The 27,577-nt window shown below is 36.6% G+C and overlaps 1 protein-coding gene across 2 annotated transcripts in view; it reads right to left on the bottom strand.

Moving 5' to 3' along the window:
- Positions 1 to 375: 375 nt before the first annotated feature.
- Positions 376 to 27,577, bottom strand: part of LOC150096375 (uncharacterized) — a 180,355-nt gene continuing 153,153 nt past the window's right edge. For both annotated transcript variants that reach the window (XM_090408889.1, XM_090408888.1), the window contains exons 6-8: positions 26,656 to 26,933; positions 10,225 to 11,071; positions 376 to 1,109 (exon numbers count right to left, since the gene is read on the bottom strand). In XM_090408889.1, the coding sequence (XP_090265015.1) occupies positions 10,234 to 11,071; positions 26,656 to 26,933 (1,116 nt within the window). In that variant the 3' untranslated portion in view covers positions 376 to 1,109; positions 10,225 to 10,233. The remainder of the gene's footprint in view (positions 1,110 to 10,224; positions 11,072 to 26,655; positions 26,934 to 27,577) is intronic.

Genomic DNA, 27,577 nt, shown 5'->3' with positions numbered 1-27,577 from the left:
GAATGGCCTGTCTGCTTAGCTGAGCAACAGTAATTATTAGTCTGGAAATATTCAGAAGCGCAACGAAAGATCATGCATGGTATTTCTTTCTCTGTTCAGTTATTTCATAGAAATAGTGTGTTTAAGAGAACACTATTATTGTACTTTGGAAAAACTTTTCTTGCTTATTGAACAAGATTAATAAATATGATGCAATGAGGTTTGGTGAAACTTTGATATGCCTGCATATATGCTGGCAAATCAAAACAGTACTAAGGAAATAATAATGCATTTTATTTACATTTCAGATTATTCCTTTTTTAACTCAGCATTAACTTATTCACTTCTGTTTTATGATGGATTTACAAGAATAAGTAACACCACTTTTGCAATCTCTAAACAGTTCATGAGACATTTATTTGACATACATATTAACACTGGCCTACAAGATTAGATACAAAAATGACTTCAGGACATGATCACAACACCATTTACAATGCCAGTTAATCCAATAATTAAAAAATGGTCATGGAAACTACCAGCTTGCAACAAAATATAACAAATGTCACATGACTGAGAAAATGCACCTTTATGAAAGGCTGAAAGTGTTGGCAAGTCATTACAAGTAATATTACTTGTGTATATATATATATATATATGTATATATATATTTAATAAGTATCTGTGCATAAAATTCTGAAATAACGATCTTTAAAAGTAAAACAAAATTATTAGACTTCATTGGCTGAATGGCACTCAGACTAGAATTATCCAAGAAATAAATAGAAATAAGTGCAGATGCTACACAAATTGTACATATACATTATATGTATATTTTTCTATACATATCAAAATTTAAGCATTTCTTGTATATAACTCAAAAAATAATTTAATTTTAATAAATGTAACTGACTAGGCTCAGCATTTTACCCCTTATGAACACACTGATACACACTAGAATACTGGACACCAATGTCCAGATTAAGATAGAAGTACAGCAGAATCACATGGAAAGTGATGTGGCAGGCAAATGAACACACTAAAAATAAGATTCCAACATTAAAAGCGGTTCTTTTGTTCAACCACTTTCCTAGAGCACACTGGGAATGTAAGTAACTGTCTCTAAGTAGCTGTCAAAAAATAAATAAAAGAAATTAGCATATAAAATAGTAGATCATAATTCTATATCTAAGCATTTAAAACTGTGTAAGAGATTGGAATCAGTAATCTGAAGCTGAAAAATTAGCATTTTTTTTTTTTTTTTTTGAAAATTTAGTATTTTAGCATCATGAAATTCATAGTGTGATGTAAAAAATATTCCTTTTTCCATTATTTGAATAGGTAATTTTAAAATTTTGTGGCAAATTATGGAATCCAAATATCAGATTTTCATAGAGACTTTTGGAATTTCTTTAAAATCAGAATTTCTGAAAGGTGTGCATTTCAATAATTTTTAGGAATTTTTTTTAAGGTAAAGGCACATTTTAGCCAATGCTGAAAAATATTATTAAATTTATGGTTTCCTGAAATACTGCTGTTACAATATCAAAATTTCAGCTATTACTGAAAGAAAAATATTTCAATATAATTTTGGCAATAAGATTTTCTTTCAAAAAACGTTGTTTAAACATACAAGTCAGGTATTCTCCCAAATTTTGAGTGACATTAATTTATTGGTTGGCTGTAAAGCCTTTGTGCATATTTATTCCTACTTTACATATGTACTGTATATAGCAAGATCAATGTTAAATAAGAATAAAATTCCAACTTTTCTTCACTGGTGATGGAGAAACATGGAATTATGTCCCAACATGCTTCCTTTGGCCCTCGTGTAGAGTTGGCAATACAACACCACTATCTAAAAATTTCATCCCATTCATGTTTTTATCCAGTCAGCAGATGATAATGATAAGCAATTTCCTTTTCATGTGGAGGACCTAAACAGTAGTTCAATATTAAATTCTCTACAAAATCTCTGAACAACAGTCACAGATGTGAATGATGAAAGCACAAATGACAACCTGCTTTTTGCTACTCAGTCACAATCATCCTGATAAGCATATTAGAAACTGATTATTGTTGTTCTTAATGGAGTAAGTATTTATGCTGATCCCTCAATTATCTAACCTTCAAATGAATTACTGAACTGGTGCTAAGATTATGGATGTCAGTGATGTGTAAGAATGCAGAGAGTGAAGGTGAAGGAGATGTTTATTTTGGCTGGTACAAATGATTTAGCAGGTGACAAGTGTGGTTATGTGAGAAGAAGACATGAAAGAGTTACTAGTGCATGCAAAAAAAGAAGAGTGAGAAAGTAAAAGCTGCGAGTCTGTTGCCAAGATATGACAGAGAGCTATGACTGCAAATGAGTCGGTGTGCAAATTGTGCAGGAGGAATAGTGTGCGGTTTGCAGATGTGTGAAGTGAGTTTGATGGAAAGATGGATTTATATATATATATATATATATATATATATATATATATATATATATATATATATATATATGTGTGTGTGTGGTGAATGGCTTGCAATTGAATATGTTCAATGTATTCCCGCAAGCTCTCTGGTCAACTTACAAAACTTTCATAGTTTCTATATTCGCTTTGAAATAATGCTGGATCTAATATCCACTTTGCATATGTAATTTTGCATTGACGAACTGAAGCGTTTTGGCTCTTTATTTTAGTAATTACTTTTAATAAATTTAGTTTAATTCTTTACCCAAGTGTAGGCAAACAAAGTTTACGCCTGAAGTATCTTCAGGACTGAGGTAACTCGTAGTAAAGGTGGACCAAGCTCTCATCACTCCTTGTCTCAGTATCTCCCATAATGCAAAGCACATCTCCTTGCGGACATGCATAATGCTATGCATTAAGGGAAGGGCCACTACCCAGACTGGTTTCGACCTTTATTGAGGTCTCTATGGGTAAAGGATTAAACTAAATTTATTATAGTCTAACCAAGTGGAAAATAAACTTCCAACATCTTTCTCTAAATCCAGAGTAAATTAATAATAAGGTGGTACACCTTTTGGCAACTCGTATAGGTAAATATGACCTCTCCATTGCTTCTGCCTTAGTATTACCACTTCTGGATCTAGCTCTCACTGACGAGACCTCAATAAAGATTGAAACCGGTCTGGGTAATGGCCCTTCCCTTAATGCATAGCATTATGCATGTCCGCAAGGAGATGTGCTTTGCATTATGGGAGATTGAGTATTAGATAAAACTTGCAAAAAGTGAAGACATTCTCAGCATCATGGGTGACTGGAGTGCAGTCACTGGAGAAGGAAAAGATGATAAAGATGTGGGCAAACATGGACTGGGAAGCCAAAATGACAAAGGTGATAGGCATCTAGAGTTCTACTACCAATTTCATCTGATAATAACCAACACCTGGTTTGATATACCAAAAAGAAGAAGGAATACTTGGACAATGCCAGGGGATATAGGAAGGTATCAAAGAGATTATATTACGACAGAAACAGATATAAAAACCAAGTAAAATCATGCAAAACTTACTCTGGAGCTGATGCATACAGTGAACACAACTTGGTTTTGTTGAAATATAGTTTGAGATTCAAAAAATAATCAGAATCAAGAAAAAGGGCCCAAACGGAAGGCGCTAGTGAGCCAAGTGCTGCGGACGCGATTTGAAGAGCTCCTGATTCATATAAGTTTTACTAGGAATATAAGCATATATGCATAATTGTTTGAGTAAGAGCGGCTGTAAACGTTGTACGCTACCGGTATTATTAGTGTGGGGGAATTTTCTTGCCTAAACTAAATTACGAAATTGTTATTATTAGACCTAGTAACCTGCAGAGAGGAAAAAAATGGCGGCAGAATTGTCATTCCATGATTTGAATTTAGATTTCAGTCATTTTGTTAAGTGTGAGGTCTGTTATATGTATTCCTTTGATTACATAAATGATTTGTGGATGTTTAGTGTGGATGGAAGAAGGGTGTGTGCGAAGTGTGACCTGAACGAAGAACTGATTAATGCAAATATGAAATTGATGACAGAAAGTGTTAGTACCGATTGTGTCGCGAGTGCACGTTTGAGAGAGAAGGATGGTGAGAAAGAGAGGCAAAAAAAATGTTAAAAAATCAGGAAAAAAGAAAAAGGGCGATTTGAAAACCGTAACGGATGTTAAAGGGGACGAAAGTGAGGCAGAAAGAAACGAAATTGAGAGAATGAATGAAAGTAGAAATGGTGTGATGCAGAAATCGCAAGTGAAAAAAATTGAAAGAATAAATGATACTGAAAAAAGAATGTTATCTGATTAGGCCACACATGTTTGGCCTAATCAGATAACAAAGACCACAGTTAATTTATCCCCTTTTAATCCTGGGGACCAAATCTGAGAACAATAGTCTAAGTGTGGTCTGATCAGGGTCTTATACAATGGAACAATAACGCTTATATCTCTGAAGGCCAGCGTCCTTATCATTATTGCAGCAATCCTCTGTGTTACCTTCACCACCTTTGCAATGGGTCCCCTGAATTTCAGGTTTCTATCAATCATCAACCCCCAGATCTCTTGTCTCCCTACTTCCTCCAGTATAGCTCCTCCAGGGGAATATGCAGGATCCCATCGATGTGTCCCAAACCTCAAGACCTTACATTCTGCTGCATTAAACCAATACCCCCATTCATTTGCCTCATCTGTCTAGCTTATTCAAATCTCTTGCAGGGCCACCACATCTACACTATTACTAATAACCCTTCCCAGCTTCACGTCATTGACAAACAACTGAATATCCCCCTGCAATCCACTGACAATGTCATTGATATAAAGATTAAACAAAAGGTTAATTATTAAATTTAATCATTATTAATTAAACAAAGGTTAAAAAGTCAAATGGCTATGTTTTCTGGCGAAGTTAATTAAATTAAGGGGATAAAAATCCCTTATTATTTTACAGCCAGTATGCGAAACTCTGAGATCGAAAACTATGATCTAAGAGTTTCATGCCGAAGAATTATCGGCAAATCCAAGCGTAAGTGAATACCTGGTAGTACAACACCAAGGCAACTTGAAGCAAAGGTGGAGCAAGCTCCCTCACTATCCTTGAAATTTTCTCATAATGTAAAACACAGCATCTAGGAGATGTAATACTGCCTTACACTATGAGGAGAGGTTGAAACCCAGACCAGTTTCAACCTTTTTTGAGGTCTCATCAGTGAGTAGGTAGACCTGGATGATATCAAAGTTTAAGTGAAAAGAACTTACATACCTTCACTATATGAATGCCAGATAGGTGTGCCCATATATTATAACATAATGTATTGTCCCCTTAATTAAATTAATTGCACCATAAAAAATAGTCGTTTGGCTTTTTATCTTAGTTATAATATATGGGCACACCTATCTGACATTCATATAGTGAAGGTATGTAAGTTCTTTTCACTTAAACTTTAATATCATCCAGGTCTACCTACTCACTGATGAGACCTCAAAAAAAGGTTGAAACCGGTCTGGGTTTCAACCTCTCCTCATAATGTAAGGCAGTATTACATCTCCTAGGAGCTGTGTTTTACATTATGAGAAAATATCAAGGATAGTGAGGGAGCTTGCTCCGCCTCTGCTTCGAGTTGCCTTGGTGTTGTACTACCGGGTGTTCACTTACACTTGAATTCGCCGATAGCTCTTCGACATTAAACTCTTAGATCGTAGTTTTCGATCTCAGAGTTTCGCATACTGGCTGTAAAATAATAAGGGATTTTTATCCCCTTAATTTAAACAAAGGTTAATTATTTTAATTTAATCTATGCAATTTACTACATTTGTTCCTTTGAACTCTAATAGTGTAATATCATATACTTAGCTCTGACCAAGACATGAGCTAATATACACACATGATTTATGTATATGGCTTAACTGTGAATGAGTAAGAGGTATTTGAGTAAATAAACAACTCTGATATCAATAAGGTGATAGAATTTGATGACATATCACAATGCATCTTGAGGGAATGTTCCAGGGAACTGGCAGTGGCATTGACATGCCTGTTTAATAAGTCTAACAACAGCACAGGTTCCAATGGAGTGAAAAAGAAGGTAAAATTGTTTCATTGCATGAAGGTAGTAGTGATAAGGTTGTAGCTACAAATTATAGGCCAATCTGGATATTTGGAGTTGTGGTGAAGGTACTAGAGATTGGCAAGAAGTACAGTAGCAAAAATTAATCCGAACACTCGCATTTTAAAGAAAAATTTTACTTTCACAAGAAAATAAGTACAAAAAAACTCCAACTTTACCTAATAATTTATATGTGCTCTTCTGTTCCTAATAAGTTCATTAATTCGCTTAGGCATTGACTCTACTAATGCAGAACACATTTTTCTTATTTCTGCATCTCAAAACAATACTTTTATAATGGATTGTACTAAGTTATCCTTTGTATCACAATTTAATTTTCAAAAGCTCTTTTTCACTTTGGCCCACAAATTTTCCATTAGGTTAATGTGAGGAGAGTTACCTGGCCAATGAAGCAATTGAACGTTGTGATTTTTGAGGAACTCTTTCACTTTTTCTGGGCATGGAGCAAGATCCTGTTGGAAGATGAGTTCTTTGTCTTTCTGAATGCTGTGGGACCACTCTTTTCTCCAATATTTTTATGTATTGGTCACTTTTCATCATACTGTCAAGAGACACAAGTGATACATCTTCAAAAATTATGGAAACGACTACCGTGTTAGCGTAAAACTTCAGTTTAATATAAACCAAAATAATCACTCAACATTTTGACCTTCACATTAAGGTCATCATCTGGAGTATATATATACAAAGAAACAAACTGCACTACAATATACATGGTATGCTGAAGTTACATTGATTTAGTCAACCGTTAAAACTATTGGCCTGACCTCTGGTGAAAAGAAAAATCTTACTATATCAAAGCTAGAGTCCTGTTATTATCTATTAGGTTACAAAATTAAATTAAGGCTAGAGAGCAACATGTCCACACAAAAAAAGTTTTACTTTTATAACTATAATAAGAACAAACACGTATGGATGGTAGCCAATAAAAGCTGAAAAATTGCTTAGAGTCAGGGTTTGTTGGAAAACTTGAACTAAATGGGCTGAATGTGTGCCATCCAAATCCTTGGGATTTTTAAGCCACCATTATTATTATTAAGATTAGGTCGATTAATCAAAATTTCAAAAATTGTAGTGCAGCTTGTTTCCTTGTATACATGTATACTCCAGATGATGATCTTAATGTGAAGATAGAAACGTCGAGTGATTATTTTGGTTTATATGAAACTGAAGTTTTACTCTAACACAGTAGTTGTTTCCATAATTTTTGAAGATGTATTCTGATATCACTGTGTAAGCATGAAGAAAAGGAGACAGAAGTGATCCTGGACTTTTTAGCTGGTGGGCAAGAGAAGTCTTTTCAGCCACTGATTTGCAAACATAGGGTACTCACTCTCTTTGTTGGACAAAGAAATGGCTCTCATCTGAGAATATGACCTTCTTCCACTTCTCAACAGTCCAATCTTTGTACACACTTTTGCTCAGTGCAGTCTCTTTTTCCATATAGCCTTAGTCAACAGTTGTTTCTTTTTTGGTCTATGAGCAGTTCTCCCTGCTTCCAACAATCTTCGACAGACTGTCATATCAGAAACATTAATCCCACAAGCTGCCAAGTCTCTATTTAAGTCTACAGCAGACAATTTTGGATTCATTTTGCTTTTCCTAACTAGTAAATGATCTTGAGTAAGAGTAGTTTTCCTTTTTTTGCCCACATTTTCCTTTTCTGGCAGGAGAAAAGGCACCTGTTTCCCTAAACATCTTTAAAATCGCATTACCCAAACCAACACGACACTTATTGGCAATTTGTCTTTGGCGGCGCGGTTAGCCTAGTGGCTTTGCAACGATATGCCTGGGGAAGGAGTGTCCTGGGTTCGATTCCCATCGTCGACGTGAGGAGCTTAAGGATCTTCCTCAGCCATAGCCAAGTTCTTGGTTGTGGACAGCAGAGTTTTTCCCACCAGTTTATCTGGGGTTTTTCATCCTGCAAGTAGGCAAACTGGCTCCCTCGTGAACACACATGGATCTACAGCCATAAATACTAAACCCCAATGATGGGGCTCAATTAACCCCAATAGGGACGGGGGGGAGAAAAGGGAGGAAACTCCATATGAATAAAAAATAAATTTGTCTTTGGGTCATGGACCTGAGAAAGAGCACATATTTTTGAAAGCTTTATTGTTTTCTTCACAAAATGAATAAAACACATTGAATGTCAACTTGTTTATACTATTAAAAACACACAACACTATTAATAAACATTGCTAGCTCAGTGTGTTGCAAAGTGTAAGGTCTTGAAATTTGGTAAGCAATGATGGGATGCAAAGTATACACTTAATGGGGAAACTTTAAAGGAGGTAGAGGAGATGAGAGATGTGGGAGTGGTGGACAAGGACCTGAAATTCAGTTGCCACATACACAAGATGTGAACACGTCACATCAGATAATGGCAATGATGCAGAGAACACTGACATGCAGAAATAAAGAGGTTATGATGCAACTGTATAAGGCCTTAATCAGGCTTCATATGGATTATTGTGCACAGATTTGGACACTGGGTTTTCATGGTGACAATATGTTAGAAAGGATCCAGAGAAGATTCACAAAGATGATCAGTGGTCTTTGGAACGTGGAATACGAGGACAGACTGAGAGAATATAAATTGCAAAGCCTCATGAATAAGAGGGGAACATGATTGAGATCAGATTGACATTGAAGAGATTTTTCATAAAATTGGAGATGGGGGGAGGAAGCAAAACAAGAGACCATCACTGGAAATTGTATAAGGAAGGTGTGAGCAGAGGAATGAGGAGAAGGTTTATTGCATGGAGAATGGTTTGCGAGTGGAATGAATTGCCTGAATATGTTGTAAATGTAAACACACTGAATCAGTTTAAGGCACAGTTGGATGAGATTGGTGTGCAATAGTGTGTACCTTCCACAATGAGTCTCTGACTCTATGGAGGTCAGATGTCAATAACAATAATATTATTATTATTCATAATTAACTATGTAAATAACACAGAAAACAAAGATAAATTTTTGTAATAAGTGAGTTAGTCTTTGTCTTCCCTTTTAATCTAATCTGGCTAACAATAAAACTAACATTAATTTAATCAAAGTGAAATAAACAAAAGAAAATTTCTTAAACTGAGTTAGCTTTGCATTAAGAACACCCACCTAATAATCCTGTTCGTCTCTGTGCAATAATGATTCGCAGACACCTAGGAACAGATTCCATAAGGTGTCAAACATCCTTCACGCATAACTCGACCCATGTCCACTGCAGAAACTGTCAGTTCACACTCACTCTGTGAGGAGGATCAGAGGTTCTCACACCCTATTCTAGCATATCCCACATGTTCAATTGGGTTACAGTTAGGTGAGTTTGGGGACAAAACAATGTGGCGAATTCATTGTTGTTGCTGTGTTCTCCCAACCACTCTGTATGAGCCTGATGTCAAGGTATGTTATCCTGTTATACATTGTTTGCAATGCCAGGCCATCATTATGGGTACCCTTGTTGGTCTCCGGTTGTGAAATCCCAGGTGAAGTATCCAAGATATGGCTCATGGGGCATGTGGAAATGGATCAAACTGTCCTGCTGTAGTTTGAGATGTGTGATTGTTGCACATAGCTGCTGAGATACCACCTGATGGTCACCTCTAGGATCAACCACTTGTGGCTGACCAAAGTGGGTCCTTCTAATGGATGCATGTTCATGGTTAATCTAGTCCTGATAAACCCTTGATACAGCAGTATGGAAGCAACCAACAAGTGCAGCTGTTTCCAAAATACTGGCAACTGCCCTCTGGGCCCCACCTATCTGCCCGTGGTCAAATTAGCTCATGTTTCCCCATTACCAGCAAATGCTTAATGGTTCATTAATTACGTAGAGGATAGGTGTGCCCATTTATAGTAAATGAATGTGATGCTGATATCATGTAGTGCTTTGCTATCGTGCCAAATATGTCAATGGAGGGGAACCTAATGCAGAGTTAACTTACTGTGGTTACTAGCAAATTAGTAACGCAAAAAAACAACACAAATATACATGTAAAAAGCTTGTACATAAAATATTATTAATTTATTATAAATTAATAAATAATATATTTATTTATAACTATTGATTTATAAATAAATATATAAATGAGAATATTTTAGAGTATTTCTGACATTAAATAAAATGTAAGTTTACTTACATGTCCTGTTCACCTTGATTCTCGCTCTGCAGGAGCAGAGCCACTTCTTCGTGGAATGGCACCCCGATTAGGCTTCTTTTGGACTGGAATTAAAGACCGTCGACGACCACCAGTTGGTATACCCATCTTTTCTTCATCCGGAAGATTAACAGATGGCAATGGCTGACCAGTATTTAAACGTGTGGCATTTTTAAAGTTAAAAGGGGCCTCTTCGGCAGATTTTTTCTTTAGATTAGATGACAGTTCTGCAATGTCAGAATTTTTAGTAGAATTCAGTGTGTTTGGGAAACATCCCTTGGAATCACTATGAATGGGTAGTTTGCAAGTAAATTCATTAGAATTACTAGCCATTCCATCATTAGAATCTTTGTCAAATGGCTGATTTAAAAATAAACCTGTTTTTTGTTTAAACTGAGGCATATGTGACGATTCTATCCTAGTAGGAACACTGATATTTTCAGTATTTCGTGTAAGAAGTTCCCACCTCTGTCTCAATTCTTGGAAATGTCGACCTTCTTGAGATGTGTGATCAATATTGGCACTAGTATCTTCATTCTTTTGTCCTACTTCCTGAAAATTAAAAGGATACACTGATGTTCCTGACCAGCAGTCAGTATCATCCATATTTTTCTGCACTGTTGTGTCAATTTTGCAGCACGTTGCAAGAGTCAGTTCTAAGGCAAAGGGATATTGGGAAAGTAGCCGGAGACAACCAGTTATTTCTTTTTGATAATAAACAGTTGAAGGCATTACTAATAACCTAAGGAGGGATTTAGGATGATAATGATGATGTATTACAGTACTGCATGACAATAAATGAGTCATCCATGCATGTAACCAGCCTAGACTAAGGGAAGGGGGGGGGGGGGAGGAAAAAAAGAGTATTAGCCAATTTTCACTGTATAAACATAATAAAAAATAATTTTAACAGCATTCAAATATCAAACACGTTACACTAAATGCTAATTATTTAAAGTAAAAGCGATCCATTGTTAAAGAGAAATGAAAGAAAGATAATTCATTCTAAGCAATGGCAGATTGAACGATGATACTTTTAGAAAGTCATTTATTTGCTACTATCAAATACCAAAATTATGTTATTTGAATAGTAGTAAATAAAGTGCAAAAAGACAACTTTTTCATTATCTGAGACACTCTTAAATGTACCACAACCTTCTAAATGTCAAGTTATACTTGCATGTGATTATCAAAATATCAGGATGGTTAACTAGCAGTGCTCTCTCTCTCTCTCTCTCTCTCACACACACACACACACTTTTTAATGCATGTTTATGCTAGTTATGTTGCTCAACGTTTTTGATAAATCGAGGATTTATCAATGATATACAGTAAAATTTCAATTTCTAAATCCTCATATTTTCAGGTTCCATTTTATACATCATAAATAAGTATTTATTATTATTATTACCCCAAGACATCATGGAGTCAACAACTCATCTGGAAGATCCTTTTATCACACATACAGCTCATCATACCGTGTCTTAAACACACTCAAACATCTTGCAGACACCACACTCTCAGGCAAGGCATTCCAATCATTCACAACTCTGCATGAAAAAAACCTGCCTCTCATACTCACACCCTCTTTATACAGTTTCCAGGAATGACCTCTGGTTCTCCCCCCCCCCCCCATCTCCCACTATTTTATGTAGAACTTCTCCAGCATTAATCCTATAACAACTTGTAGGTCTCTATCATATTTCCCCTCTTCCTCCTGTCCACCAGACTCTGCAAATTACATCTTTTCAATCTTTCCTCATACTCAACATTCCAGAGGTCAGAAACTACCTTAGTCGGTCGCCTTTGGACCCTTTCTAATATCTCTTCATCCTTCTGAAAACCAGGTGACCAAATCTGGGCACAATAGTCCACGTGTGGCCAAATCAAAGCCTTATACAACGGAACAAGAATCACCCTACTTCTATAAGTCAGTGTCCTCCGCATCATTTCCAGAAGTCTTTGTGCTGTCTTCACAAATTTGGCAATATGTCCCCTTCAGATCGTTATCCACTATCACCCCAAGATCTCTTATTTCCTCCACCTCTGACAGTATGTCCTCACCAAGCATAAATTCTGCATCCAATCTTTGTTTTACAAATTTTAAAACCTTACATTTCGCAACATTGCACTCACATCCCCATTTCATAGCCCAATTACTCAATTTATTCAAGTCTTCTTGTAAGGTCACAACATCTTCACTACTCTTCATGGTTCATCCCAACTTTGCATCATCTGCAAGCAACTGAATATCCCCATTCAAATCTTTGCCAATATCATTAACATCCAGGTTAAACAGCAATGGCCCTAAAACAGAGCCCTGAGGCACTCCACTAGTGACTTTCCTTTTCCTGAATATTGCTCCCCCATAGACAACTTGTTGATACCTATCAGATAGCCAGTCTCCAATCAAGTGCACTAGTCTAATATCCGACCCCATCTGCTCTAGTTTGACTGTCAACTTATTATGAGGTACTCTATCAAAAGCTTTTGCGAAATCCAAGTATATTACTGTGTATCCTTCTCCTCTGTCCAAGGAAGCAGTCACTTTATTGTAATAAGAAAGTAGATTACTAAAACATGACCTCCCTTTAGCAAATCCATGCTGTCCATCAAAGATAATACCATTGTTGTCATTCCAACTCTGGATTCTAGTTCTCACAAGCTTCTCTAACAACTTAACTTCAACACTTGACACACAGATAGGCCTATAGTTTGATGCTTGAGTTCGATCACCTCCTTTATGAAGTGGCACAATCTTGCCCTCTTTCCATTCCTTAGGAACTTGACCAAGTGCAAGACTCGTATTAAAAAAATATGTCAAGGCAGATGTCAACTCCCTGGCACATTCCTTCAGAATACGCGGTGATATTATCAAGTCCCACAGGTTTATTAACATCTAGTTTACTCAATTCCTCATACACCTCTTGCTCACTTACAGTCAGTCTCTCCTTCCCATCATCAACTGCTCTCAATCTCTCCATGAAGTCACATTCACTAGATAGAAAGACCTTTATGAACTGCTCATTAAGTATCTCCACCACTGATTCTGCAACAGCTGTCTTTATACCATTTTCTCCAATCAATGTCATCCTTCAATAATCATTCTTTCTGTTGCTTGCTACATATCGAAAGAACTCCTTAGGATTCTTTTTGGAATCATTTGCTAACTACTGTTCATACCTCTCTTTAGCTACTCTCACCAATCAAGTCACCCTCCTTGCCTGGTCTTTGTAGACCTCATGAAATTGGTTATTTCCACTTCTCTTATGCTGCTTCCACAATGCCCTCTTTCTCTGTATCGCATGCTTAATCTCCTTATTCATCCATCTCACACCTACCTTATTTAGCCTTCTCACCCTTGGAATACATTTAGACATTGCATCTACTAGATAGTTTTTGAAAATCCCCCAAACTGTATTGATTGATCTCTTTTCCAGCTAACTCCTCATTCCATGCTACACCCACAAGCTGTCTCCTGAGCTCTTCATAATCATCCGCCCCCTTGTAGTTCCACATATACCCTTTTCTCACACTGCTGGCAATGGTTCACTCTCACCAATTGGTGGATAATTTGACACCTCATTTATAATTACATCCTCTCATGAGATGACCAAATCCAAGACCCTCAATCTTCATGTGTCCTCTGTTACATACTGTCTGAGGTAGTTATCCCGCAAAAACTCAAGAAACTCATTTTCTTTACTTACAGTTGCTATCTCATCATTGCAGTCTATATTGCCATAATTAAAATCACCTATTATGATCACTCTTCTGGAATTTGCATCTTTTCTGCAGATAGAAGGCGATTTTCCATTTGTTGTTTCAAGCAGTCATAAAATTTTGTAGGATTAAGAGAACGATTCACATTTGTTGATCGACTGGTTACCCTCTTCTCCAAAGTCACTCCTTTAAAGTTCAGGTTTTCAATTGCTTGTAGCTTCACGATAAAAAGGCCCACCATTGACTTTCCTGTCTTCAAACAGCCAAATCTGCCTTGATATACTGCTATGAGCTTTGTAGAGTGTAATATCCCTTGCTTGCAGTTCAACACTAAGCTTTGACAATTCTTGGAGAGCATCACACATCAATCCAAGATCCAAAACAAAATCAACACTTGTTATTTTCTTCAAAAGGACTTCATACATTACTCTTTCAGACTTGTCTCTGTTTTCATCTCGTTTTGCTGCTGTAAAATGAGCCACAAGTGCTTCATAATCTTTCTACACTGCAGAAACACTTCTAAAACTAGAAGCCACTCAATGTGTACTTAAAACTCTTCCGATTTTGAAGATTTCATTGTCAAGATCTTCAGCTACTTTGCCTAGTTGTCTAACATTTTTGGGTGACTGGTGATAGAGACAGTAAAGTTTGTCAAGAAATGACTTGAAGTGGTTGATTTGTTCTGGGAAGTCTTTTTACAACATCACCAACAGAGAGCTCGAGTCAGTGGTTGGCACAATACCAAACCAAAATGTGAGGATAAGTTCCTTAATCAAAGCCACTACTTTTTTCATACCCAACATCACAGATGCTCCATCACAGACAATGGCAACAAGATTTATCTTCAAATAATCATCATGAAACCCCAATTCATTAAGGGCATTCATCAAGCTATGGAAAATATCTTGTGCAGATACATTTTCTAACTCTACAATGTCAATAAAAATATTTGTGTATTGCTCCATATCAGGTAGCATTGTGTATACATATATTATTAATGATGACAACTGGCTAATAGTGGTGCTTTCCTCAATCAAAAGGGAAATCTCACAGTTTGACAATTATTTTTTTAAAAAAGATTTTTTTCATTTCAGTTCCAATATGATTTGTTATATTGATACAGGCATTTGTAGAATGCAGAATTCGACCCATGTCACTGCCATTCAATTCTTGGAGGTTAATTTCTGATTCAAAGTCAATCAAAGCCTGGAATTTCTTTGCAACTTTACATGCTGTTCTGAAGATTCTATACATGACTTCTTTCTCATGTTCAAATGCTTTTGAATAAGCTACCTCCAGTTTTCATTCTTTTGCAGATTCTATAATTTTAGTGGCAGCAATATGAGCTGAACTGTTCTTATGATCGTGAATTTTTTTTACGTAGTGAAGTCATTTGCTCCTTTTTATTCCTACCATAATGAGAAATTTGAATATTTGCCCATGGCTTTGAAATATTCATAGCTTGCTTATTCCTTTCTACTCCCAAACTTGTGACTTCCTTACATATTTTACAGCCAATGTTTTTATTCTCCACCAACAGCCATTCATTTTTGTTGCAAAAATCAGCTTTTTGGTCTAGAGTCCAACAGTCGGGCAGATCTTCTTGTGCGTCTTTACTCGTTGTAGTCGTCATTGGAGCAACCACGTGTTTTATCCCCCTAGTTTTGTATCACTGTCCATCAGATCTGTTTTTGCCATATCACTACACTTACTGTTCTCACGCTTTAACTTTTTAGTTGCGGGAGCGGATGAGAAAAAGTGTGTTATTTTACTATTCATCACGTAAAACTTCTATGAAACACATTAATCTCACTCACCCACGTTGTAAAAGTGCAAGTCTACTTGTATGCTTGTTCACATAGAAGTTTCACTTCTGGAAACTACCGTAACTTCCGACTGACTCTTGATTCTAATTGAAAACTTCGATCTTTGAGGTTCAGTGTCAACAACACAAGACGGCAGCACTAGATTGGATGAACCAAAGATGACCCTTGCTTTGCGTTGTCAACGACCATAACTGAGAATTAAAAATGGAGGCAGTCCTAGTTTTGAAATACTTATAAAATATGTGGTTAGGGATCATTAAAGTCCTAAAAGTTTACTGGAATGCGTTCTGCCTGAAAAAAAAAGACTGTCAATAACTATTCTACTTACACACATTAAGCCACATATTATATTTTTATTGGATTTGATTGGCCAAGATGATGGCATCTTCAAAACCAACAGATCGTGTCAAGATATTTGTAAAATTGCGTAATACTATTTCTGTTTCCTGCTGTGAGACCACCAATCTTCACTGAAAGCCTACAGCAGTGTTTCTGAATTATCAAAACCATAGTGATGTATACTCTAGGTTACCGACCTATAGTAGATGAGCATGATATGGAGGCAAGGAATATGTAAATACCAAATACGATTAGTCTAATCATATTATTATTGTGTGACACCTCCAGCGAGTCCAAGAGTCATCGAGGAAGGGCACCCACTCTATAACTGTCTCCACCATTCAATCCAACTACACCAATGCCATCTACCACCCACCACCACTAGTATTTCCACAGACAATCACAAACATCCATGCCCACAGTCTTTTGGCTGGAGAGTGGATACACCAACCACCTGGCCAACCAGGCCGGCATATATGTGATGTAATAATCTCAGAAAAACTAAGATGCAATGAAAATGTCATTAAAATGGGGAAGGGAAGATGTACTACTACAAAAACATTTGGAAACCACAAGGCCAGAGGTGTTCAATAAAAACAGATCTCAGAGGATCAGGTATGCCTAAGACAACAGCAAGGGTCGATTTTCATTGCTCTGGTAAGTGTGGCTATAATGTTGAATTTCACTATACTTACTTATGATCTTTATTATCAATATCACAATCATGAGATTAGATCATCATTATCAAATTCCTCTTACTACCCTCAAGGTGGTGAGGATATATAGGATACTCTGATAATACTACATGAAAAGTTTGTTTTCATGTAGTACTATTCTTAATAGTTGTCAATCAACAATTTTCCTCCATTTTAATATGTTATCTGTCAGATCCTAGACTTCAGTCTTCCTGTCGGTCTTCTTCTTGGCATACAACACCTGTTTTGCTAACCTTTCCCATTCTGTTTAAGTGACCATACCACCTGAGATTAGTTTTGCTTATACATTATTAAATAGTAATAATGTCACGTTCCTTTTTAATATGATTCTGCCATTGATGATATCCAGTCTTTGATCGACTTTTTATCTAACCCACCTCTCAGATCCACGAGTTAAAATTGGTTTAAACACTGTCTTATATACAGCTAGTTTAGTGTTTCGACTGATTTCTCTTATATTCTATATAAATTCATTAGAGACAGCTGAATAAGCATTGCATGTTCAGCTGTCTATTTCTATATTCAATTTGCCTTCACTCAAAACTGTACCTAAATAGTTGAAATTCTTTACTTATTCTACAGGTTTCATTCAGGATGCAGCTGTGTTTTCAGCATTCCTTCCTCCTTTCATAGCATCTTTTTATTGCTGATTTTTACATTAAATTTGTTATATCAGTTATTCGATTTAGTTGAAGAATTCTACAGACCAGTATTGGATTATTTATTTATTTATTTAAGATTATGGCATCATCATCATCATGCATAAAGGAAAAGCTGAAATTAACATTCCCAACTTTGATATCAAGCATAAATGCCACTTTCCTTCATAATGTAATCCATATAGGTAATGAATAACAATGCTGAATTACAACTCAAATATAGATTATGTATTGTTTGATATAATGTTTTATTTATACCTTAGAACTGTGGTTTTGGAACATCTTGTCACATGCATTTTCCAGATTTTATTATTATTATTACGTGCCCCTCCCAGAAGTGCAAAGCATCATAAAGGGATGGCATCTACTTTACAACTCTCCATCTCCACCACTCAATCCACAAGCTACAGCAAACTGCAACTACCATCACCAACACCATCTAATGCCATCTACTGCCCACCACTAGTATTTTCACAAACAATCACAAACATCCATCTACTGCCCATGGCAGTATTCAAACCCACAGCTTTTGGCTGGAGAGAGTATATGCTAACCACTCAGCCAACCAAGCTGACTTTACAAAACTAAAATATAGATCCTTGTTATATTCCCATCATTTCTAAACTATTTGTCTTAAAGTGGAAATCTGAACCTGACAACCTCCATTTGATCTTAACCTCAGCTTGTTTTTCTTTCACAATTTCCCTTTTCATGGATGGGTATTATGAGAGCTTTATCCCAATCATCTGGAAATGGACACCTTCTGACCAAGCCTTGTGAAGTATGCTGTGCACCCACTATAAAACTTTTCTACCTTTCCACATTTCAGGTTGTTGATGGTTTTTTTTTATAAGCTTGTGATTGCATTCCTCTTTATGAATTGCGCACATCTTTATGATGGAACATATTAGTAATGACTAGTCCATATCCTGGATGGAAATCCAGCAGATACAGACCGTCATTATTGGCTTTGCTCTTTCCCCAATTTTTCATAAAACATTTCTGTTTGGTACTCGTTTTCTACTCTGTTTAGATCTCCAACAAAGGATCAACTTTTCCTTTGTCAACTGACTTCTGGGACCACAGACACAAGTCTCATCGTATAGCTCTACTCAAAATTACCTACCACTGAATTATTGTTAAGAGAGAGACCTCCAGGGAGTCAGGGATTCATTGAGGGAGGCCACACCATGCACCAGCTATCATACTTATTCTTGAATTCATTCACACTGCTGGCACTCACAACATTCAATGGCAATTCATTCCAATCACGCACCACCCAATCAGAGAAAAATCTAGCCCTCACTTCCTTCTTAGCAGCCTTCATTCTCAGTTTCTAAGGATGCCCTCTTGTCCTTACCCCACCATCAATAAATTGAAAAACTCCAAACTGAACTCCTGTATGACCCATCCAGAACTATGTAAGTCTCAATCATATCCCTGATAGGCGGGGCCTGTGAATAAGTGTTGTTTAACTTGTGCTCCCAAATTTTATCGTAATTGCAAGTATCTTTTTTGTGAAAAATAACCAGTAAACGGAATACAGAGGGTACTAAAGAGCCAGTTACTACTACAAAACTCGTAAGTACCCACAGTCCTTTCTATCAGTTATTTTTCAATTAAAAAAAAAACAGCTAGGTGAAAGCGCCTGATATGCCTACCATGCAAAGTAAAGATGGCGGCAACAAAGGCCAACAATGAAAGATTACTTCTAGTCCCATCAGTGTAGCGCAGCCAATAGCCAACAAACCGAAAGACAATATGAAGTGCCAGAGTTGCAAAACCAAAGTTACCAAAAGGAAAAAAGGTATATTCTGCGATTTCTGTTGCAACTGGCTACATACTTCCTGCGTGAAAATAGATGAATCAGCACTCAAACTTTTTATCGAACTGAACCAGCATTATTTCTGTTCGATGTGCCTTCCTTCTGTTAAACAGCTGCTGAACCTAGGCAAATAAGTTGAAAATCTACAACATCTTAATAACACGACTGATACTTTCTCGTCCAAAATCTGAAAGTTGGAAACAAAGCTCGAGATACTCGATGACCAGCAGCTGATCACAAGTGAATCTGTACCTGTTAACGAACTCGTGATTTAATCGCATCAACGGTACATGCGTTGCTCGAGGCCGAAAACAGGAGACTCAACGCCATTATTCTGAACTATCCAGAGGAAAACAGTAAATCTTTAAAAGAAGTTAGCAAATTAGCAGGTGAATGCAACTTCGATCCCAGGAATATCATTAAATGTCATCGCTTCAGTCCCATAAACAAAAGAAAGGATGGAACATACTTTCCATGTCTCGTGAAAGTGATCTGTGATACACCGACAAACACTTCCAAATTAATAATGGTAATAAATAGCAAGCTACAGGACAGTTGCCCCCAGTGCTTGACCTGACTTAACCTTTGAACAAAGACGCAAACTCCGAAAACAGCTAGAAGAAAAATGCCAAAATGGAGAACAACAGCTGAACCATAGACTACAAACAAACTAAACTAGTGCAAAAACCAAGTGATACCACTAGTAGCTACCAAGGAGACCAGAATGCAGGCACTGAATAGGAAATGTGCAAGACCCTTGCAGTCAAAGCCATGCCCCACAGACCCTTGCATATCCACTACACCAACATCCGTGGTGTCAACTCCAACCTTAATAGCATTCACTATCATCTACAGTCAACCAAACCCCACCTACTCTTCTTAACAGAAACTTAAATTTAACCTTCCCCCGGCACCATTCAAACTATTCACTATTTAACTGCTTTCGACCCAAGTAATTACCATACGTTCTTTCCATTCTTTTCGAATGGAAAGAATGTATAGTAATTCCATTGCATAAGAGTGATGTAAAGACTGATGTATCCAACTATCGACCTATTAATATCTCAGCAGTGGTGGTGAAGATTTTGGAAAAATTGGTTAAGACTCGCATTCAGAAATAGGTTGACAGTGAATCTCTACTTTGCAATGAGCAACGTGGGTTTATTAAGGGAAGGTCATGTTGTAGCAACTTGCTGACATTCTATAACAATGTTACCAACGAACAAGACAAGGGGAATATATACATCATAATGCATTTGGATTTTGCTAAGGCTTTTGACAGAATACAGCTTGTAAGACTATTGCATAAATTGGAGAATATGGGTTTGGGTTATAAAATATTAGCTTGGATAAGAAGATGGCCGACTGACATATCAAAAAGTGGTATGTGGGGGATGTGAGTGTGCAAGATTTAAGGTAGCCAGTTGTGTACCACAAGGATCAGTGTTTGGTCCACTTTTATTCAATCTATACAATGATATTGGGAAGAATTTGACAAGCAATATACAGCTATTTGCTGATGATGCAAAGATAGTTAGGGTAATCAGGAATGCTGCTGATATGCAGTACTTACAGAATGATTTGAATAGGCTGGAATTGTGGGCATGGGAAAATGGATGTCAGTAAAAGTAAAGTCATGCACTTTGGCACGATTAGATATCCAATGTCGTATTATATTGGTGGGATTATATTATGCTTGAAGAAACTGCTGCGGCTAGGGATCTTGGAGTGTTAGTAAATAGGAAGTTGAAGTGCAGGGGCCATGTAGCAAAGATTGCAAATACAACTCAAAAGATAATTGCAATGCTGAAATGAAGATTCACATGTAAAAATAAGGATGTCATTTTGCCTCTTTACAAGGTGTTGATAACACCTCACTTGGACTACTGCATGCAGGTCTGGTCTCTGGTTTCCGTTCTGATTCTGTTATATTGGAGAGAGTGCAAAGGAGATTGTTAAAAATGATATCAAGATTATGGAAGACAGATTGAGAATTTGTAGACTGCAGACACTAGCAAACAGGGAAAGAGGGATGATATTTTTTATTTTAATTTTTTTTTATGTTGGGCCATACGAGAGGTCGGCTGGTCAACTTATAGTACTTTAGTACCATATATGGGTAGTGGGTTGGAAACTAGGAACTTGTTAACATTCGATTTTGAAAGCCTGTATATTGTATTCCTTGGGAAATATCTCAGGGGGAAGACTGTTCCACAGTACAGCAGTAGCAGGGATGAAGGAGGAGGAAAAGAAACTTGTTCTATGGGTTTCAAGGTGTACTCTGAAGGGATGTTGGGAGGTGGCTGTATGTGTTTCAATGGGTTTAGTACAAGAGTGGGGGAATTATTGATGTTGTTTCAGATAAGCATTTTCCATGAAAATATTTGTAGAATGTACAAATTGCAGACACTAAACGTCTGTGTGAAAGTGGGGGTGAGTGAGTCTGTAAGAGATGGATCATTTATCAGTCTAATTGCTCTCCTCTGTATTGAGTCAAGCATTTTGAGGGAGCTTTTAGGAGCCCCACTCCAAATGTGAGAACAGTATTCGATAGCTTGGTGGATTTGTGATTTGTATAAGGTTAACAGCTGTTTTGAAGTGAAGTAACGTCTTGAGCGAAAGAGAAAGCCTAGTTTTTTGAAAGCTGAGGATGCAATGGTTGTGATGTGTTTATGCCAGGAGAGGCCTGACGTCATGGTAATTCCGATAAGAGAAATTTCATCTTGTCTGGGGATTTGAGTGTTATCAAAAATAATACTGGGGGAAAATGTTTTTTTTTTTTTGTGGGAAATAAGACAGAACTGGGTTTTACTAGCGTTGAAGTTGACGAGGTTATCTGAGCCCCATTGAAGGATGTTTTGGTGTGTGCATATATCCCTCTCTGACATACCCTGCCAGAGAGCACCGAACCTAAAATTCGCCCAACTTTGACCTTCTTTGGCTAAAAATATCCCTCCCCCCCACTCAGTAAAATTCATCTGCTGTCTCTATCGCTCTCCCAATACCACCAATCACTCCGAGCTCTTTAATTTCCTCTCCTCAAAAGTTGATTTCCTCCAGTCCCACAATCCTAATAGTAAATTCATCCTCCTAGGTGATTTTAATGTCCATAACACCAACTGGCTTTCCTCTTCCAGTTTTACAGATCCTGCAGGCAGAGATACTGAAATATTTGCAATCACCAACGACCTTACACAAATAGTTCACAAGCCGACCAGAATACCAGATAACCCAAATCACTCTCCAAATACCCTAGATCTCTTCCTTACCAATGACCCTTCCAAATATACAGTGAATGTAGTGAGTCCCCTGGGTAATTCTGACTACAGCCTAGTGCTCATTTCCTGCCCCATGCAACAACGCTTACACAGTCACACCTGCACAAGAGTAGTCTGGCATTATAACAGTGCAAAATGGGAGAGCCTCCTAGACTACTATGCTTCATTCCCATGGTTGAACTATTGTTTGCAGTCTTCCAATCCAAACATATGTACCGAACACGTCACCAAAGTAATCTTCACTGGCATGATAACAGATTCCCCACACCACTCAGAACTACTGTCCCCTATCCAAACCCTGGTTCTCCAAAAGATGTGCCAAGGCTGTACTAATGAAAAACCAGGCATACCACAACTGGCTCAAATTAAGAACTCCATCCTCCTTCGGTGCCTATACTGAAGCCCGAAACAGATGCAAAAAAATTATCAATGATTCTAAAACAGAATTTGAACAGGAAAAAAGCGAGGAACTTACAGCCTGTCCTAGCAGAAGCCATGCCTTTTGATCTCTTGCCAAAGCAATTGGTCGCAACTTTTGCCCTACACTACTCTCACCCCTATCATGCCCAGATGGCTCAATTACAACATCACCCACAGAAAAAGCTAATCTCCTGGCTTCACACTTTGCCTGCAATGCACGCATAACCGACAATGGCAAATTCTCCCCACTCATTCCAACTGTACACACTATCTTACTCCACTGGTATATATCCCAAAGCCTGGAAATTGGCCTATATTCAACCTATTTCCAAAAAGGGAGACAAATCATTGCCATCTAACTACTGCCCTATCTCACTGACTTCAATCTAAAGTGATGGAGAAAACCATCAATTCTCAATTACTACTCTACCTTGAAGGTATCGAGCTATTAAGTGACCACCAGTATGGATTCCGCCAATGCCGATCAACAGGTGACCTGCTCTCATATAATCACCCATCTATGGACATATACCATGAAAAAATTTGGCGATTCTGAAGTAGTTGCACTCGATATCTCTAAAGCCTTGGACCGGGTCTGGCACAAAGGCTTACTAAGCAAACTTCCATCATTTGGACTGTAGGGGATCTTTGTATCCCGGTGGAGTTGGACATTTCTGATATACCATGGTGCGTTTAAGATCATGCAGAGACATTTGTTTTGCACTCTCTGTAATTTGAGGATATTTGTACTTGAGGTGTAACTCCAGGCTGGGGACACATAAGTAATAATAGGTCGAATCATCAACTGATAAAGGAGCAGTTTAATTTTGGTATCCAGCTTGCTATTCTTATTGATAAGAGGGTAAAGATATGCAAGGTGATATTAAGGTTAAAGTAATTGAAGTAATGCAGAGGTCATATTTTCATATATGAATAGCCAAAATGTGTCACACCTTATTATTAAAATACTCTGGATTAGAGAAAGTTGTTGGAAGTTTTTTCACTTGGTTATAGTATAAAAAGATACCAAGAAATTATATACTTGGTTTAATCATTTATCCAAGTGCAATTTGCATCTGAAGTATTTTCAGGACTGAGGCAACTTGTATATAGAAGCTAATAACTTCACATCACTTGCCTTAGTATCCCATAATGCAAAGCACATATCCTTGAGGACATGTATAATGCTATGCATCATGGAAAGGTCACTACCCAGACCTTTTCAACCTTTATCGAAGTCTCATCAGTGGGAGCCAGACTCTATCATATCATTATTATTACTGTTGCATGAACACCTCAATGGAGTCCTAAGACTCACTGTGGGAGGCCCTTCTCAAACAAAAAGTCTATCATATCATTAGCATTATACATGTCTGCAAGGATATGTACTTTGCATTATGGGATACTAAGGCAAGTGATATGAAGTCATTGGCTTCTATATACGAGTTGCCCCAGTCCTGAAAATACTTCAGATGCAATTACACTTGAATAAAGGATTAAATAAAGTACAGGTATCCCTTGCTTAATGCAGATTTGATTAACACAGCGAAATTAATTGCGGCAATCCTTTGATATACACGGCAAGAGTTTTGATTAATGCACCTTTAATCATTCGGAGCTCACAGCTGATCTGACAGATACATGCAAAATGTTTAATATAAATATTCTTACACAATTCAGTGTATAGCTTGGAGGTCATGAGTAGCTGTGCATTCATATGTTACGAGTGATATTCTGCACTATTTTTTGCTGTCAATTTGGTTTAACACATGTTATGTAAAGGTTTGTGATATATGACAGTAAAATGTATCTGAGGGATTCCACGACCTCCGATGTCAGTATAGTATGGTTTAGTTTTTTTTATTATTCTTTGTTCAATAATTTTTAGATTGTAACTGAAAATAAATAAATCATCATGTATTACTCATATAGAGAGCCAAAGGCTAAGTTTTATCATACATGTCCTTTAGGAGATGTGCTTTACATTATGGAAAATACTAAGGAAAGTGATGTGGAGCTTACTCCACCTTTACTACGAGTTGCCCATAAGGTTGCTTATGCTTGCAACTGCTAAAACTTTCAGTGTTTTCGGCACGAAAAACTCTTGTAGTTTCTATATTTGGCTATGAAAAATGTTGGATTCAATATCAACTTAATTTGTACCATCATGTATTATATTTGCAGTGTTTTTTCTTTATATTTTATTGTTTGTTAGCCGAGGTCTAGAGAGTCATTTTGCTTGTTATTTAAATTAAAGGGATATTAAATCCCACATTGTTTTAAAACTGAATAAGAAACCCAAAGATTGGAATCAGAGAGTTTCATGCCGAATATAGTAAACTATAAAAAGTATCGGCGATTACTAGTGTGAGCTCCTAGTAGGTAGTACAATCTCGGGCAACTCGCAGCAAAGGTGGGATTTAATATCCCCTTAATTTAAATAATGTTTATATCGCCGAAATGAAGCCTTTTGGCTCTTTATATTTAAGTAACTTAACGGGTGCACCTTTTTGACAACTCGTATAGCAGAGTATATAAGTTCTTTTCGCTATACCCTTTGGTATTAATTTGGTCTAGCTACTCACTGATGAAGCCTCAATAAAGGCTGAAACCGGTCTGGGTAGTGACCTCCCGCCATAATGTAATAACAGCATACATTTCCTAGGAAATGTGTTTTTACATTATGGAAAATACCAAGAATAGCGATCAGAACTTTACCACCTTTGCTGCGAGTTGCCCGAGGTTGTACTACGTACTAGGACTACTTGCATTAGCTCATGCTAGTAATTGCCGATACTTTTATAGTTTACTATATTCGGCATGAAACTCTCTGATTCCAATCTTTGAGTTTCTTATTCGGTTTTAAAACAATGTGGGATTTAATATCCCCTTAATTTAAATAATGTTTATATCGCCGAAATGAAGCCTTTTGGCTCTTTATATTTAAGTAATTTTGCTTGTTATCGTAGAATCTATGCCGAAAAGAAAAAAACTAAAACTGTTCAAATGACTCTTGATAACTTCTTTTGATAAAAAAAAATTTGCAGTGAATAATGTAGGTACAAGTATTTATTAAACATTTACTTTGCATTCATTTTTTATCTTACTGTATTAATAATTCGTTTTATATGGTGCTCCTAAAAGAGCACCATATAAAACGAATTATTAATACAGTAATCGATCATGGACGAATTGTAATTTTTACCATTGATTATTAGATTTGATTAACGCGATTTTGATATACACGGTAACATCGAGGGATACCTGTATATAATTTCTTGGTATCTTTAATTTATGCTATAAGTGGGAAGTGAAAAAACTTTCGACAGAGAGATGTTCCTAGTCTAGGCTGCAGCCTAACTTATATCAGGTATCAGTAAAAATTTGAGATATTTTTACTGGTAAAACAAAATTTACTTATTTAATATTTGTCAAACTATAATATATGCAGTCCTAGTTAGTCTTCAACTGAAAAAAAAATAGTGACTCCAATGCTAGTGTATTAAACTTTTTTTCTTTTTCTTTCATTTAATATATTATAATCTAATTCATTAAGTTTCTTGTCTATTATTAATCATTCTAAACAGGAGTATTATATGTTAAGCACACACACAAAAAAAAACTTACTTCAGTAATCCAAGAAGAAAACCATAAAACTTTTGAATGGCATTATGAAGCATTTTCTCTTCAGCTACACGTCTCAATAATTCCTTAAATCCTTTCTTGCAGTGGCTTTGACTTAAAGATGCTTCCACCACATTCCATACTGAATTAGGTACTGGACCCAGCAAGCCTGGAACTTCAAGCAGAAGTCCATCATTTAATATATTATATATAGATGGGCAGAGATTTTTTGCAACTAGCTCACTAACTTGAGATACTTCATAGACATTTTCCAATTTATCCTAAAAGGGAGTGAAAAAAAAAAAAAAAAGAAAGCTTCAAGAAACCAAGTTTAAATTGCAATTTTTACAGAAATAGAATACCTAATATGACATATCAGATATACATACTTTGTCATTATTAAAACATTTTGTGTGTATGTGTGTGTGTTTGCATCTTATATTCTTTCTGCATATTGCTACTTAAACATTATAAATAAAATGTTAAAGAAACCAAAGAAAATAGTAATAATTCATATGACATGAGACTACCATTGTCTTAATAGCTTAAATTCAATGTTGCATGGATATTTCAGGGATATCTGAAGTAACAAGTAGTCACTTCCGTGATAATGTCTCTAGGTGCTTAAATGAGGATAGTGGTCTCTATACAATCAAAATATCCTTTACATCCTAATTGCGTTAATCTGGTACAATAAGATGCAGAGAGATATTAATATAAAAATTTTATAATTTTTATATTAATATCACACACTATATTTGTAGGTTGCATGAGCCAGTTTAACATAATTCAAGCAATGAAAAATAGCTGCATTATTCTAAAAGGTTAGGTTTAAGATGTCTAATCTTTAAAGGTACTCGTGGTATTATTATTATTATTATTATTCCGGGCAACTCCAAGGAATCTACAGACTCATCGAGGGAGG

Source organism: Typopeltis vanoorti, chromosome 19 (genome assembly GCF_054136105.1).
Source record: "Typopeltis vanoorti isolate ZY-2024b chromosome 19, IOZ_Tvanoo_1.0, whole genome shotgun sequence".
In the NCBI taxonomy this organism is placed as follows: Eukaryota; Metazoa; Arthropoda; class Arachnida; order Uropygi; family Thelyphonidae; genus Typopeltis; species Typopeltis vanoorti.
The sequence above is the reverse complement of the archived record's forward strand: the minus strand, read 5'-3'. Positions and strand labels throughout refer to the sequence as shown.